At 44.1% G+C, this 17,812-nt stretch overlaps 1 protein-coding gene across 1 annotated transcript in view; it reads right to left on the minus strand.

The window, feature by feature from the left end:
* The window catches only part of ERICH2 (glutamate rich 2), a 34,110-nt gene extending 21,816 nt beyond the window's left edge, over positions 1-12,294 (minus strand). The window contains exons 1-7 of the mRNA XM_075001475.1: positions 12,099-12,294; positions 11,966-12,014; positions 9,100-9,133; positions 3,508-3,544; positions 1,356-1,389; positions 1,030-1,078; positions 754-790 (exon numbers count right to left, since the gene is read on the minus strand). Of these exons, the coding sequence (XP_074857576.1) occupies positions 754-790; positions 1,030-1,078; positions 1,356-1,389; positions 3,508-3,544; positions 9,100-9,133; positions 11,966-12,014; positions 12,099-12,106 (248 nt within the window). The 5' untranslated portion in view covers positions 12,107-12,294. The remainder of the gene's footprint in view (positions 1-753; positions 791-1,029; positions 1,079-1,355; positions 1,390-3,507; positions 3,545-9,099; positions 9,134-11,965; positions 12,015-12,098) is intronic.
* Positions 12,295-17,812: the final 5,518 nt, after the last annotated feature.

The following is a 17,812-nucleotide window of genomic DNA, read 5'->3' on the forward strand; positions in this document are numbered from 1 at the left end:
TTCACATTTTCCGCCCCCCATGCACAATCCTTCATGTCTACAAGAAGTGAAATCCAAATTAGAAACCACTTATAAAAATGTGACTTTAGATTACTTACTGTATATCCACACCTGCCTTTTGACTGCAGGCAAATTAAGAGAACTTGTCATGATCTTAATCCACTGAAATTGATGAGAATTGTCCTTGGCTTCTTATGGGAACAGTCTATGGGCCATGGTAACTTACTTATTTTGGAAAACATGTTCACAGTTTTCATGCAACTGCATGAAAATCTTAAATACAGTGACTGGTATTTTCAAAGCAACCAAGATCATTCAGGGCCTGAACTTTACAGCTAATGGCAAAGCCTCTTCCGACTTCAGTGATACAGGATCTGGCTCTTACAGATATCTTCCATTGCTTTCTAATTTTAGTTTATACTTTATTTCTATTGTTTTCAAACCAAAAGATTATGCCTAACAGAACACATTTTCACAGTTTAAAAATAAATAAGTATTCTATAACTGTAAAATAGAAAAATTATTTAAAAGCCTTAAACAATGTGTATTTCCACAATATCATCAACACTTACATTCTACTTTAAATACCCCATCTAAATAGCAATGGTGCCAATTGAACCAAAAGTTAAAGTGCTAATTCATGCATTTCCAGTCTTTCAAAATTAATTGGGTGACAAATGATTTCATTATCTCGCTCTAATTGCTTAAAAAGGCATGTAATAGATCAGCTGAAAAAAACAAAGATCATCTTACCATGGCATTGTTTGAATTGGTTCAATAACCACTTCTTCTAAAACAAACAAAAAAAAATGAACATCATCTGTTTCAAGTTCTGATTTACTTAAAATGAATTCTGATTTTCAATTTTAAGCTTCTTTGACTATGAAAGCTGTTATAAAATATTTCAAATTTGCCATTAAAATTTGTACTCCTAAACTCAAAAACGTACTGGACTTTTTATACCATCAAGACAAACATTTAATTAAACGTCCCCTACCCCAACTACTAAACCATTATTGAGCCACTTACCTTTTGGACCAAACACATGTAATCTGCCATTTTGCCCATTCTTTTTGTCCTAAAATAACAATAATATTAATAAAAATGAAAACCACTATAATTTTTTTAAGATACCCTTCTAGCATTACTAGGGACTCTTTCAGGTATCCAAATTCCCAGTAACATAATTCCACATCAAGATTTAGAAGTGGAGTTTTGAATTTCTTCACTGTGTATGAATATTTCAGACTTCAAAATGTCATTGTTTTTCATACAATAGCTACATACAGAACTAAACACATCCATTGCCCAAGACAGATACACTGAAGTAGATCCTATGGAAAACTGAGTCTTACCTCTATAGCAGCTGTCCTTCCTAGAGAGTTCTGCCTATTAGAAATACAGACATTTGTAGTAACATATGTAGTCCTTGAACACTGGAATTTCAGAGTTTGTTCAAGTGGATATGGAGTAGCAAAACAAATAACTGCAATTACTGCAAGCAATTACTTTATCTTGACTCGAAGATCTGACTTAAAAATATACAGCCCTTTCCCAGGGGTCGTACAAGCCCTAATGCTGACTCTGGCATTAGAGCAGAGACTAGAAAGAACTGTAACCAGATTTATGACACGATTCAGCAAAGCACTTAAACTCAAACTCAAATATATTCGCTATTCTGTAAATCCCTTCTGTATGTTTTTACTATTGAGTTTACCAATATTTAAATATGTACTGAAGTGCGTTGCTGAATTGGAATATTAGTAGGTACAAAACATTTTCAGCTCTAATGAGTAAATAGTATATTAGTGGGGAGGGGTGGAAGAGCCCAGTGGTTAAAGCACTGGCCTTGTAAACCCAGGCTTGTGAGCTCAGTCCTTGAGGGGCCTTCCAAGGGTCTGGGACAGGTTAGATTATCTAAAAAAAAAATCTGTCAGGGATGGCAATAGGTCCTCCTGTGAGTACAGGGGGACTGGATTTGATTACCTCTCAAGGTCCTTTCCAGTTCTACAAGATGCGTGTAGCTCCACGTTTCTTCTGATTGCAGTAAGCCCTCGAGATACACGCATCTCTTGGGTTACTGTCACTGCCACCCCGATAGTAGCAGGAAACCGCTCCTGTCAGGGGTAGCAGCTGAGAGTCAGGCTGCCCTCCCTGACAGGAGCAGTTTCCCAGTCCTGGGAGTGGCAGGGAGCTGGGAACCAGACAGCAGTCTGGGTTCTGGCTCCCCTCTGCTTGCAGAGCCAGGAAACAGAGCAGGGCAGCAGCCCTGATCAGTTTCCTGGCTCCAAAGGAGTGGAGGGGAGCCAGGCTGTCCTTATTTCCCAGCGCTCCTCCACTGGCTCATGGCTGGTCAGTTTCCTAGGTCCACCAAGCAACAGGGAGCTGGGAACCAAGCGGTCGCCTAGTTGCCATCTCTCCTCTGACTTGTGTAAAAATTTGAGTTACGAGGGGGTTGTAGGAATGCAACCTAAACAAGTGGTTTTTTTTTTAAATGTCCAATCTATACCAACCTTTTCACTATTCAAGAATCATTTAAATATTTCCATGCTCTGCCCTGTACATCTTGCTATTTTGGGTCCATCTAATCATATTTTTTCCATTCCAACTAATGCCATGCACTTGGGTCTACACAAGAAAGTTACTCCAGAACTAGCAGGGGAAATATTGGTTGTCTCAATTAATGGTTAAGAATATTCCTCAACTTCTTTACGTGTTTAAAACATACCTAAGAGACAATAGGTGGAACATTGTTCCCTTTCATTAAACTACTGGGGGAAGAGGAGGAGCAGTGAACAAGGAGAAGTGGAACCAAGAACAGACATGTACAACACCCAACTCCTGCGAACACTTGTGTGGCATTCTATTGCTTCCTAACAGGGAAGAGGGCTCTTTTAGATCCAGGAGCAGCTTCTGGAGCTGTGCAGCACGAAAAGGTCAAAGAATTATTGTAGGCCAGAAGCCACAGAGTTTTGTTTCCAACGTGGAGGCCTACTCAATATAGCACTGTCTCAATATGTTAAAAAGAGGTAGAAGAAAACCTCTTTTGGGCCTGGAATGAACCCAAGTTAACTGGAAAGGAACATTTTTCTCAATCAGAATTAAGCATCACTAGCTCTAGCCTATAATGTGACTGTTTCAACAAATTTGTGAAGGAAGTGCTTGGAAATACGACCTTTTATAGATACCTCACAACAATTACTGTAAAGTCTATATTTAATCTTTTCATCTTTCACAATGTGCCCTTTCTGTATTACAATTTTGATTTGATCTACTGGGCGCGCACGCACGCACTTACTTTTTGGAACAAACTTCCAAAAACCTGGAAAAAGAACCTTTTCAATTCCAAAGACTACATATTATTGTATGCAAATCCAATGAAAAAATACCTACTTAATACCTACCCCTCCCCAGGTCTTTCCAACTTCACACAACACATTTCTTTACCGCTTGCTTGATAAAAAAGAAAACTTAAATTTCTGGGGCCAAGACTGGGTCTTTTCTTACCTTGATGCAGTCAAGCAGGTTTTTAGAATACATCCATCTAAACAGACACACATACATTATCTATTAAGCACAAAACAGAAGAGACCGTGTTTTCTTAAACTGTACTTTTCTATACACAATTAGTTGATTATCAAAGTGTACAGTTAATGTTGGACCGTCTAAGTTTCTAATTACAAATGCAGAATGCTTTTGATAATTAGTTATCCTACAAGAAAATGTTTTATAAAGCCAAATAGAAGAATTGTGAAGCACTGATCTATTAATGTAATTTATAAACACATATATATGCTAAAATGTCTCACTTTATATATGAATCTACTCAATATTAGTGGGCATTTAAAATCTCTGATAAAAATGCCATTTTTCAGACTATTTCTGCATTATTTGTCTTCTTTCCCTTTATGCAAGGAGGATTTGCAAATGCTCCATACAACAGACTTAATACTGGTGTTGTAAAAGTGATTCTAGCACCTTCTCTTTGTATACTCCACCAGATATCAAACAATTGTAACATATAATTTAAAAAAAAAATAATTTTTTTAGTTTTATCCTGTGTCAGACAAGCCCTATCAGAATTAGGGCTTGTAATTAGTGCTGAAAATGCTACAGAGTACTAAGAGGTGACATACTGCTTAAGAATATTACATCTCCGATTCAACATTACATAAAGGTCCATGTTGCCTTTATCACACGGCTATTCAAGTGGAAGTTTAAAAGTTCTGGGTGAATTATGAGAGTCAGAGAAAAATTCCATGGCCTGATCAACATTCCCTTCCCCGTAAGGAAACAGTCTAACTGTACAGTATAAGGCAGTGGTTCTCAAACTATTATGTGCTGCTTGTGTTCTGCGGACCACGTCCAATACTACCTGTTTGGTCTTAAAGATGTCACATGCACAACAGTTAAGTGCTGATTAGGCTGCAAGCGTCCCATAAACAGCAGGTTAAGAACCACTACCATAAAGTCATCTGAATCTTTGTTGAGTGCATAACGATCACAATTTTTTCTTGTTATAAATAATGTTACTGTAAAACCATTGTGGTCCATAAAGACTATTAATACGGTAAACTTGTATACCCGGCAGCCTCAGGACCAGGAGGTTGCCAGATATTCAAATATTCTGGAGAACAGAGAGGTATACCCAGGAATGGATAACTCTAGAGAAAAACCAAGATTAGACATTAAGTAACAAAACTGTATGCAGAGTACTTTATTTACCAACAGCAGCAATATTGTGCACTGTAAACTTATACTGTATTTGCTGTATTTATTTGTATTTACTTTCACTATTCACTCATGGAAAACATAGCTAAAATACTGGTTATTTGAGAGTTCCAGACAATAGAATGCCAGATATGAAACAGTTTACTGTATTCAGTTTTCAAATGAGTTTAAAGACCAAATCTTGCTACCATGTAATCAATGGCAAATTTCTATTGACAACACTTAGCGTTAAGGTGACCATCTGTCCCGTACTGGGCGGAACAGCCCCATACTTAGGGAGGCAAAAAGGCATCCCGACTTATTTTTTAAATAGGACTAACTGTGCTGTATTTGGCCTTCTCCTTTTCCTGTCCTGGCTGAAGACTTGCGGGGCTTTTTTTTTCCCAGCCACTGCCATTTTTAAAATGTAGCTTCACGCCTGCTGCACCACTGGGATGCCATTGCCAGCTCCAGCCTTGCTTAGGTGTGTGGTTGGGCCAGGGCAGGAGCTGGGGGGCAGGAAGGTGGGGGAGCTGGGGCCATTGCAGTGCAGGGCTGGGGCCATCTCCGGAGCTGCCTCCGCTCCCAGTTCCCGACACAGGGCTGGCATGGAGCCAGAGCCCTACTGCAGCCTGAGCCCTGCACAGTGCAAAGGAAGAACACCCTTCCCCCAGCCATATCCCAGGGCCAGAGCTGGAGCCCTGTATGCTGTGGGGCCAAAGCTCCCCATGACCTCCTGTGGGGCTGGAGCCCCCGCTCCTGGAGTCCTACCACAGGGCTGGGATGGAGCTGGGGCTGAAGCCCTACTGGGGTGGCCCCTGCTGTGGTCCTGGGGAGAGAGCCCTGCATAGCACAAGGGCGGAGCCACCCCCTCTCAACCCTTGCATCACAGAGCCAGGGCCTTGCACTGTGCGGGGCTGAGCCACCCCTCCCCCCCCCCAACATCCCGCAGGGCTGGAGCCCCCCTCGCCCTGTGCAGAGGGGCTGCAGCCCTAGCCCCCAGGCCGGCGTCTGCAGCAATGAGCCCCGAAGAACCTGCTGCAGGCTTGTTTGCAGGGTGTGTGGGGTCTGGATGGGAGGGAGGGTGCAGGAATGGGCTGGGATTTGGGCGGGGGGTTCAGGAGAGGTCTGTGTGGGAAGAAGGCTGCAGCCGTTGCCTGATGCAAGTGACTGTCTGTCCCATTTTAGTTGGGACACCCCTACCCCCAAGATGTCCCATATTTAGCCTAGGGGAATGTGGTCACCCTACTTAGAATGGGTCCATAATGTTTTTCACAAAGTACATTTTATTCAGTAGACAAAGGGATTTTTAAAATCTTGTGAATTTTTGTTACTCTGCATGGTTTTCCTTCCTTGCTAACGATTTTCAACTATAGGTTCATTTACACTCTCCCATGAGCAAATGGAGTTCAAATTTACAAAACAGCCAGGAAGAGATGTACACATATGAAACACTGTATGGCTTAAAGCATGGGTGTCCAACCTTTTGGCTTGCCTGGGCCGCATTGAATGAAGAGGAATTGTCTTGGGCCGTATATAAAATATAGTTGATGTATATAAATCACATAATAATGTTAAAAGTTTATGATCTTGTGGGGCCGCATGCAGCCCGCGGGCTGGACACGCCTGGCTTAAAGTAACATCTATTTAAGCATACTCAGTGGATTCCCTGCTTATCAATGGCGTTCATATTTGCTCAATGGTTTCCTATATGTTCCAAAATTTATAAAACTGAGCTATTGATTTTATGATAAATGGACAGAGCATGCATGCTTTAGACTATTTAGCTCTACATTCAGCAATGCTAGCAGAGGATATTTTAACCTTTGTCCTTCTGAATAATTATAAGCTAAAAATACGGCAAGTTTTCTTCCTAAAAATAAATAAATAAAATTAAAAAAAAAAACTGTGTATCATTATAAAATTATAGATCATAGAAAACCTTGTAGGATCACTGAACAAAACAACTGCAGCAAGAAGTTTTTATTAAAAAAATATGTAAAGTTTGTGCAACTGACTGAATAACTATAGAAGGGGGAGTTCCCAGCTAGCCTCTTTCACAGGCTGAGCAGGGCAGCATGCAGGAAGCCCCAGGAGCTACGCTGGGAGTACCCAGGCAGTTGGCTTCCTGCTGAAGCACCATACCTGGACACACTGGCTTACTCTCACCTCTGGACATATGGAGTTGCAGTTTTATGACATAGCCAGGTGTGCACTAAACTTTCAAAGGCCTAGATCCCTGTGGGGACTAAGGTGTTGCAATGCATCCAGAAAAATTACAGGAACATTGCTGTGATCCATAAAGCTAGAGGTAGGCACCTAGGCTCCTATAAAAGGAATGGGGAGAGACAGGAGAGACTGTGATCCACAAAGCCAGCATACTAGGCAGGGAAACACATAAGCCTGCCCATGGCCAGCATTAACCAGAAGGGGGTGTGCTAACACGTCCTTCTCATGGAGATGAATGCCTATCTCGGTTCATGAGCCACAAAGCAGGGAAGATAGGCATTCAGCCATCTTAACCACATGGCCCAATCTGGCAGACTTATTTAAATAATGCCTATTGGATCGGGCCCTTCTGACAAGTTCATTGAAACATGCAGGAGGAGAACCATCTTTCTTCTAGAGAATTGGATAGTCACCCAGGATGAGGGAGAGAGATTCAGAAGGTTATATTCAGAACTGAACGGGGAAGTGACATGAACAGGGACCACCCACCTCTCAGATTTATGCCATCACCACCAAGCTATGAAATATTCCAGTGTGGATCTCTCTCAATCTCTCCTAAGGAAATTGCAGTAGGGTTGCAACATTTGCGAGGGTTTGGTGTTCAGAACCCTCACTAATGTTGATTTTTGCAAATTTGGGGGACGGGGCTCGGCGCTCCAGGAAGCGACAGCTGCCAGAGCTCCCTGCCCTGGAGTCCCAGGAAGCGGCAGCTGCTGCCACTCCCTGCCTTGAGGCCCTGGGAAGTGGCAGCCACCAGCGCTCCCTGCCTTGAGGCCCTGGGGAAGCAGCGGCTGCTGGCACTCCCCACCCTGGAGCCATCAAAGCAGCCACTCGTGAACAACTGAATTCGTGAACGTTAAGTTCACGAATGTGGGGACCTTGCTGTATTGCACGTCCATTAAATAATAGAATGAATAAATAAGTATTAATTGGGCAGCAAAAGAATTACAATGCTTAGTGATTAGCCCAGTCATCTGAGAAGAGGACAATCTTGTCTCAAATTCCCTGTTCACCTGAGCAAGGGCTGGGGGGTGGGAATACAGATGACTACATGCAGAGCCCCAGGTGGAATTGAGGACCCTGTACCACCTGGGGGCTCAAGCAAAAAGGCTGCCTGATTCCAGGCTGGTGCAGGGTTGGTCAATTTCCCCTTGCAGAGGCTTTGCAAAGCAGCTGCAGGAGGTACATTGACAACCCCACACCAACTGTGAATCAGGAGGTCTTTACGGCTGAGTCCCCACCCAGCTGGTGTGGAGTCATCTAAGTGTGCCATGAAATTTCACCAATCCCCACTGGCCACCTCACCCCCCCCACCCCAGCCACTGGCTCTGCAAAGAGCTGGGGGGAGGGGAAATTGATGGAATTTCTGCAGCATGCACGGTTTTTGAGGCACACTGGTTGAAAACCACTAGTCTAGATGATACTCCATCCTGCCATGAGTGTAGGGAACTAAACTAGATGACCTTATGAGCCTAGATGACTCAAGTTCATGCACTGAAGCTTGACTTGAGGAGGACTAGCTGCCTAATGGGACTGTAACGTGCCCAGAGATAAAAGCTTTGTCACTGTATGAGTTGAAGCATCTACAGGGTTGAAAGGAAGCTGGGCAGTTGTGTGTGTAATGGTGGTATCTGAAAATGGGACTTAACTGCATAAGTACCTTCTTGGATCACACCCAAATTCATGATCTGAGTTTACATTTTTACCATGATGAGCTATTGAAAATATTTCCCTTCATTTTTACTTTGGAACTTGGAAGCAGGATTGGCAATTCACATATATTTTTCCACACCAGGTCTCCAAGCTTGTTAGAGTCTTACTCATCTGTGCAATGCCCGAGATTGACATTGCAAAGACGTGAACTACATAATTCACAGAGTAACACCACTAGGTAGATCCACATCTCTTCACTGGTATTAGCTTTGAATAAGTGTGAATATGGCCATACTGAAAGACAAGCTGCAAATATGAGGGACATTTCATAAAAACTGAACGAAGTTTATGCTTGAGAAAATAAATATGGTAGGATGAAAAAATAGGCTTATGATTTTATAAGCAGATATAATAGCTACAGGTGTTTTTTTTTTTTAATTCAAATGTTGAAAATAACAGCTTTTCACTTTTTAAACAGTTCATTAATTGATAAATTATAAGTAGTACCTTCTGGTCCAATCACTTCCAGCATTCCAGAGACCTGATAAAGTTTACAGAAAAATTTTCAAAAGTTATTAAAAAAAACTATTTAAAATGTGGACACTAAATTTGTTAGCTGCATCTTGATACTCATTCAGCTAAATAACTTCTAAATTAAAATGCTCTTTTATCTGGAATCACTTAGTCTGTTATAGGATATAAACTTCTGATATGCTACAAATTGTCTGATTGCATAAGGATAGATGTTTACCACTTCTTTTCCGACTCAAAAGGGAACAATTTGTGAAAGGGAACAGCATTAAGTACATAAAACTGTATTCCTGGGAGTTAATGACAAAAGCAGAAGAGCCATTTCCTAACTGTACACTAAGCAAAAATCCCAGTTCCATGTAATAAAACATCAGCTCTCCAAATCCTTGCCTGGTAGTGTTTGTGCATAACCGGTAGCACTAGCATAATGCCTCTCTCCCTGTATTTGTACTCCCCCACGATCTGCTATCTCCTTTTGAAGAGGGGTCCTACTTGGCCAGCTCTCCCGTTGTATTTGGTCGCTGGTGCAAAGTGGAGAATCAGGAACAGTAAAATGCATAACGGGAAGAAATCTGACATCAGACTCCTTGGCATTCTTACACACACCCTCAGAGAGATTTTAGCACTAAAAACCAAAATGTACAATTATGTAAACAGAATCACATGAATTCAGTGCTCATCAAAACTAGTGATAGAAGATTTCAGTTGGGGACAACGTCAGCAAAAGGGTTAAAAAGGGTAATGCAGTCTTAATGCCCATTTAGCCCTCTGTTTTACTGCTGAAACTTACAGCAATTATGGTGATAATTTTTACAATGTGTATGCTTCTCGGTGTAGTTTCTAGCAAAGAACACAAAACTCATCTCATGCAGCCAGCAGACAGTAATTTCTCAACACTAAGAGCATGGGCTGTAATGGACTGGTGCTGTTGACATGAACATTTATATATCTCAATACCAGTGAAGTGAGTTGGCCAAAATGTTTTAAATATATATACTATGTAGTTTACCAAATCCTATAGCCTACAGTGTTCTTAAGTTCTTAATGTACTTAAGTTCATAAAAAAGTTATGAATTTTTCGCCTATAGAACGTAAGTACCTTTACAAAGGTTACCACTCACATTAAGCACCATTTAGTTTTTTTAAAAAAAAATTCAAAAATAAATTGCAGTGAAGTCAGGAATATTCCTGTATCAGACTGTGTTTTAAATTAAATTAACTTTCATACCAACGAAGGGTCCTGTGGCACCTTAGAGACTAACAGAAAAGTTTTGAGCATGAGCTTTCGTGAGCACAGACTCACTTCATCAGATGCTCACGAAAGCTCATGCTCAAAAGTTTTCTGTTAGTCTCTAAGGTGCCACAGGACCCTTTGTTGCTGTTACAGATCCAGACTAACACTGCTACTCCTCCGATACTATTAACTTTCATGTAGGTTGCAGCTCTGGTCCAGCAACATCTGTGATCATGCAGGATGTTGCTGGACCAGAGAGCACCAGTGTCCAGGAGCCAGCAGCCCATGACTGAGAAGCCAGTCTGGTGACAGAGGGACTGGGATTGACAGGGGAGCCATGGCTGGAGCTGGGAAGCAGTGGCTCAGGGACAGGGAAGGAAGCCCCATAGCTTGGTGTCCAGGGCCCAAGAGCCATGCATAATTGTGGGGAAATGGCTAGGGCTGGCAGCAAGGAGTGGACTGCTAGCTCGGGGTACGGGGGGGTCCCCAAAAGTGGGGCCAAAGGCCAGCAAGGGCACTCCCTTGGTTCAGCAAAATCCCTGGTCCAGACCAGGGATTGCAACCTGTACAAGCACATAAAAACCTTTTGAAATCAGAAAATCCAGAAAAATTTTTAAAGCTGAAAATTATATATTAACAAAGGAAAAATTGGACTTCATATACTAGATTTCTGCTATACAGAAATGATACAAAAAATTACAAAGTCTCCCAAAAATAGGGTTTTAAAATAGAAGTGTTATCACAATCTTAGTGCTCAACACTAAGTGATATGACATCTGATACTAACAGACACCCCTAACAAGCCAGTGAAATTAAAAAAAAAATCTTGATGTCAAGTGGCTTTCACAAGAGATTTAGAGATGTATGCACATTTGAGATATTTGCAACAAGTGTCTTGTACTGAATCCTATAAAAAAGGGGAGGAGCTTAAGATTTGAAAAGAGACCACTGAACAGGTAGTTTCACTCCATGTCACAAAAGCAGATGAAACTCGACTATTTACTTTAAAAAAAAAAAAAAAAACTTCCATAAATTATCAGAGCATCACCAAGACTAGATTTAAGATGCAGGGCGGGAGACTTAAAGAACAGAAAACAGAACCCAGGAAAATCAAAGATGAATTCTGCACTTAATTAGGAGAGCAATTACTAATGTCCACAGTGTGTGCATTAGGAGACAGAATTTGACCCCAATTAAGCCACGAATCACTCCTATGACTGAGGCTGGGCAATTATTCATCTTTATACAGGTCTAATATAAACTGCCTTAGGGAGAGACTGGATTTAAGGCTTGATTTTTAAAGGTACTTAGGTGCATACTGGGTGTCAAAAGTATTTAAGCAAACTCCCCAATCCTCGTACGCGGGTGGGAGGGGGGGGGGAGAGAAGGAATCTCTTACCCGGGGGGGAAAATGGGGGGGAAGAGTCGGGGGCTGCACTGGGTGGCCGGGGGAGAACCGCTTACATGGGGGGGACAAGGAGAGCGGCCGGGGCAGAATCTCTTACGGGGGTGCCGGGGGGGGAGGGTCTCTGACCTGGGGGGCTGCGATGGGGGCCGAGGGCGAATCTCTTACCTGGGGGGCTGCCGGGGGCGAGGGGAGACTCTCACCTTCGGGGTGGTTGTCCGAGGAGTCCCTGGGCCGCAGACCACACCGGACCTGGAGACAAACGCAGGCGTTTAGGAGCAGGGGCCGCTCCCCAGACCGGGGAAGGCGCCGGGAGAGAAGCCGCAGCTCCGCTACCTGTTCATGTCGCCGGCCGATCCCGCCGGCAGCCTGACCGCCTCCCTGCGGCTACAAACAGCGCGTGACCATGGCAACAGCCGCGCCAGGGCACCGAGCCGGCCGAGAGACGCTCCGCCCCAGGGACGGGCCCGGCCCGCGCTGCCTGAGAGCGGGCAGCCGGCGCCCCCAACGGGCAGGTCCCGGGTTGCTTCGCAACGGCTGGCGGCGCCCACGTACCCCGCGGGAGACAGGCAAGGGGCGGGGCGTCGCCCGGAAGCCGAGTGTGCTCCGTGCCGGCCCTAGCGCTCTGCTGCACCCCCCGTGAGTGGCTGCCGGCGGAGCTTGGCTTGCCGCCCCCTGCAGCCCGGGCCCTTTCCCTGAAAGGTTACGTCAAGCGATGAACGCCCCGGGGTTGTAGCCCAGCCCGACTCGCAGCCGCAGCTCGGCCGTGCCCTGCTCAGGGGGGAGAGGCTGCGCTGCCTTACGGGAAAGAGCGGGGGCGGCAGGCGCCTTACGGAGCGGAGACCAAGCGCACAGTATGAGAGTCTGATGCCCAGCGCTGGTGGCAGGAACAAAGCCCATCCCCGGACACCGTCACGTGCTGCTAAAGTAGCCCGGGAGGTCGCTGTGTGCCCTGCCGCCCCAGGGCTGGCGTTGTCCCTCTCTCCTTAGCCCAGGTCCAGGTCCGCCTCCCTGCGCTCAGTCTGAGGAGGAAATTAGGGGGCCTGGCTAGCCTTTGAGTGGTCCCTGGGGTAAGAGCAGCTAAAGAGACTCTTAGAAGATAGGACTACGCTACAGAATTAAGTCAACCTGATGCCTGCAGACGGCTGAAGTACGTACACTCATCCCACGTCTAACGAGTACTTTACTTAAGAGTACTCGCTAAAACGAGGGACATACATACTTACTATATACTTACTATATGTGAGTGAACTCACCCTGCTTATATGAGCCCTGCCCGGCCTGCTCCCAACGCTGCCCCTGCAGCAACTCCCTGCATACCCCCCACTACCCGGTCCCAATATTCCCCCAGCTCTCAGCACAACCCACCCCAGTCGGCTCCCAACACCCACCCCACCCCATTCCATTCCAACCCACCACGCCTCCCCCAGGTACCTCTGCTGCAACTGGGAGGAACAAACCACCACCTCCTCCACCAGAGCTGCCTGCAGGTTTTAACTCACCCTCCCTCCCACTCATAGCCCCAAACTGCCCCCAGCCTTAAACCCTCCCCCCAACCCAAGGTTCACTTATCTAAAGCAGCACCACCTGCTGCGGCTCCTTCCCTGAGTTTGAAGCATTAGGAACCAATCAGACACTTTTACATGTATTTTAATGGTAATTAAAGCCCCTCTTAGGAGTTTTCACCTACAAACAGAAAGCTGGGAACCAATTGTGCTGGTATAGCGAGGGATGAGTGTACATTGCTTGTGTGCCTCTACGCTTCTAACCTTTTGTTGTCGGTGTGGGTCTTCACCAGGAGCTATTGTATTGATTATAACAACAACTAGAAGTCCTCCAGCACCTTATAGACTAACAAATACATTGGAGGATAAACTTTCATGGGCAAAGACCCACTTCGTCAGACGCATTCTTTGCCCATGACAGCTTATGCTCCGATATATGTTAATCTATAGGGTGCCACAGGACTTCTCATTTTTGCAAAAACAGACTAACACAGCTACCCATCTTATACTTGTATCAATTGTACTGTCAGTGTGGGACGGCTTCTGAAAGCTAGTAATAGTGTAAGCAATGCAGTTTCTACAGTGCCACTGTATCACTTTAACTCATCAGTATCGACTCTGTGCTTCTCATGGAAATGGAGTTATCAGTTCAGCATAGCAAGACTGCTATATCAGCGGGAGCAAAAGTTTAGGGCAGAAACATGCATAGGGTGACATAAACTGCCATGCAGTGACCTAATGCTGTAGTGTAGACCAGGGCTTGCCTTCAAAAGGACGTTGAAGCAGTTCAATTTACATCACTTCATAAACTGAGGTAGTTAAGCTGCTGTTAACATCCATTTCAGGTTGAGTAGATTTGTTCAGTTTAGTTTAAATTGATTCCATGTTGATTTAGGCTGTGTATGCACTACCACTTGTTGACAAAACATGTTGCTCTGGGGTATGAAAAAACCCACACCCTGAGCAGCATAAGTAGAGCCCTGCATACCAGTGGATATCTGCTTCATATCCATGGCTACTGGAGCAGATAACTGTGCAGAGCATTCCCTATCCTCCAGCCACACAGCAGGAGTGGGTTAGGGGGTGCCAGGGTAGGCCCCTGCACTCCCAGCCGGGAAAGGGCACAAGCAGCTTTGTCCTAAATCCCCCTGCAAGCAGGAATGAGTGCTGGCCCTACCTGGCCTCCCTTCCCCCAACTGATGAGCACTGGCCTGTGGAGCCCTGGACCTGGGTTCCTGCTATTCCTTACCCTCAGTCTCTGCTTTTGTGCTGCTTATCTTTCCTGCATGACCATGACCTCTCTTTGCTCATCTGTGCTCCCTCCACCCTCCCCTGCAGATGATTTGTGTAGATGCAAGTAAAATCCACACTGTGGATTCCATGAGGAGGTGACCCTGGCCAATGAAAATTGGACGTGGATCAACAGTTTTGAATCCACACAGGGTTCTAAGCATAAATGCTCATGTGCCTTGTGCTAGGTTGATGTGAGACTCCCACTGACATAGCTACTGCTGCTTACGTAGGTGGTTTTATTATGTTGACTGGAGAGCTCTTTCACATTGACAGGGAGCAACTATGTATTTTTCAAAAGCAAAACGAACAAAAAGTATGTGTTATGTGATAACTTCCAGATGCACCCCATCAGGAAAAATACAGAAAACTACAAGCAAGCCAAACTTAGTTTCAAAGCTCAGGACAGCATAAATAAAACATTCGTTCTCTGGGCAGATGAGCAAATTTAAAAAAGCAATGCATTTATTTTTAGTAATATGGCTCTAACTCTGCAAATAGTTACATATGGGCCTTAAAGCTGGGGGTACGTCCCTTTTTTTATAAGTCGCTTCCTCTGTCAAGGTAGAGCTTTTCCAGGGTCCTGTGGAATAGCTCTTATGTTGCACGCTCCAATTGTAGACTCTAGCAACAGGCTGCATGACTCAAACATGCTGTGCTTTACTTCAGCTATTTTTGACTGCCAAGAGCAGGAGTCAGCAACGTTTCCGAGGCAGAGTGCTGACGTTTGACCTTTTGACCTCTGTGTATGGGCTGAGTGCCAGTAATAATTTTTAAAGTCACTAACAGTCCTACTTACAACAGCGTCATTAATAAAGATGCAGAATTTTACTGTTTAGGTGGTGGTTGGTAGCATCAGCTGGTCTTTTGTTAATCCACAAGTGGCATGGCTTTGAGCAAGCTCCAGGCTCCATGGGGGAGAAGGGGCTAAAGTGAGCTCCTGCCTTGCGTGCTGATGAAAATTGGCTGACGTGCTGCTTTTGGCATGTGTGCCAGGGATTGCTGACCCCTGGCCTAGAGCCATGTGAAGCATGAGCGTAAATTGGGCCTTGTCTATACTAGGGGATTATTCTGTAGCTGAAAACTAGAGATGTGATTTTAAACCAATTTTCTTAAACCAGTATCTTTCTGTGGACACTCTTATTTCACTAAAATTGCATTTCAGATTTTGGGATCTATGCCCTTTTCAAGAAACTTCTTCAGCTCAGAGGGGCTGGAAGCAGAGAAGAGGAACCTCTGGGCTGCTAGTGGTGCACTGAGCATGCTCATTGCTGTCCTTCATGTCATTTCCAATAACTGATTGGAATAGAATCACATATTAGTGTTGCTATTTTAGAGGTAATATTAATTTGCTGCTCAAAAGTCAGTTTTACTTATAGTACCCCATGGTATCATTCAGTCTAATTACTCTGATAACACTGCTTACAGTTCTGTCCGATTGTTATCTCTGTCTAACAACCATTCAGACATTGAGCATATCCTATATTACCTTTACTTTGAAAATAATAATGTAGACTTAATAACCCTGACAATCTTTTTAAGAAGCTCATAAGATTTGGTCTTATGCAGGCATATATAACAAGATTTGATTAATATTTTGGGAAATTGAAAAGGTGATTACCATCAACTGCTGAAAAATGTACTGATTCTCCTCCCAGTTCTTTTTGTGTACATGAACTCCAATGAAGTTTGTGAATTACACTGTTGTAAAATGTATAACAGAGAACCAAGCTTACTGCATTTAGTCACCAATGACAAAATGCAGAGTTTTTTTTTTTTAAAGATTAACATAATCAGGCATCAGGACTTTGATTGTTCTTTGAAGGGTTGTGCAAAGATCTTTCCTCCACCACAGCCTGCAAGAGCGAAGCACAACAACAGTCATTGTGAAAAGAGACTGCTCTGCTCTTGCTCCTGCTAGAGAGCAAACCACTCAGAAGGGGAAGGGAGGAGACAGAGTTACTGTCTACTTTTCTTTTTACCGGCCGATGCAGTGGGACCAGAACACCATGGTCGAGGAAACTGTGCCATCCTGAGAAATAGCACCAAATGCCCACTGAGCAGCTTCAGCCTGCCTTACTTCACAGTGATTTTTAGAAAGGATTCCAGAGGCAGTCCTCATTAGTGAGCCAAACTTCACCACTGGGCAAACATATAAATTATAGTAAAGAACAGGGTTATCAGATATAGATGTACATGGTTGGGGAAGAGTCAAGTTGGCTTTTGAAAAGCCTCACTAATCTACTAGATTTCTCTGAGGGTGTCAACAAGCATGTGGAAAATGGTGGTCTAGTCAACATAGTGTACTTGGGTTTTTAGTCAGCTTTTGACAAGGTTCCTCACCGAAGGCCCTTTAGGAAAGGGAGTAGTCATGGCATAACAGGGAATTTGTCTCAATTTTCACTAATTAGTTAAAACATGGGAAACAGAGCAGAGGAATTAACAGATCAGTTTTCACAATGAAGAGGGAGAAAGAGTCCCCCCAGTACTGGGACATATGCTGTTCAGCAGATTCATCAGTGATGTGGAAAGTGGAGTGGACTGTTCAGGGGCAAAGTTTGCAGATGCTACAAAATTTTTAAGACAGTTACGTCCAAAGCTGACTGAGAAAAATTACAGGGGACCTCACAATACTGAGTGTGTGGGCAGCAAAATGACAAATGAAATGCATCATTGAAAAGCATAAATTAATGCTTTAAAATGGGAACAGTCACCACCAGGCTGCCAGAGCTCTAGCAGGGTGTACCATGTGGTTGCCTCTTCTCACTCTTGTCCTTCCCCTTCCCCTATGGCTTTTGGTGTGCAGCTATGCTCTGCACATTGGCTCTGTTCTGCACTTGCCTACCCCATGCCCATTTCCCCTCTTCCTATGGATTACATTGCAGAATAGCAAACAAAGTCTCTGACCTTCCTAATGAGTCAATCATTTTTCATTTGTAGGTCCTAGAAGTCTGTTTGTACAGAGCAAAGGTATGCTTCCTTCTACTGCCTGCTGTCCTCTGAATTGCTGCGCTTCCCCTTTGAAGCACCTGCTTTCAGCTTGTGCAATTTTTGCAGGTGTGGCTTGGTGGGGACACCTGGGTCTAGAGCTGATCCTTAACTCCTTGCTTTCTGTTGTGAGAGTTGTATGCCCAATTACAAAAGCACACTGAAAAAAATAACACCAACTATACATACATAACGATGGATTTTAAGTTAGTTGTCCCCAGTCAAGAAAGAGACATTGGAGTCTTTGTGGATAGTTCTCTGAAAATG

The sequence above is a fragment of the Carettochelys insculpta genome, chromosome 8 (assembly GCF_033958435.1).
Source record: "Carettochelys insculpta isolate YL-2023 chromosome 8, ASM3395843v1, whole genome shotgun sequence".
Classification (NCBI taxonomy): domain Eukaryota; kingdom Metazoa; phylum Chordata; order Testudines; family Carettochelyidae; genus Carettochelys; species Carettochelys insculpta.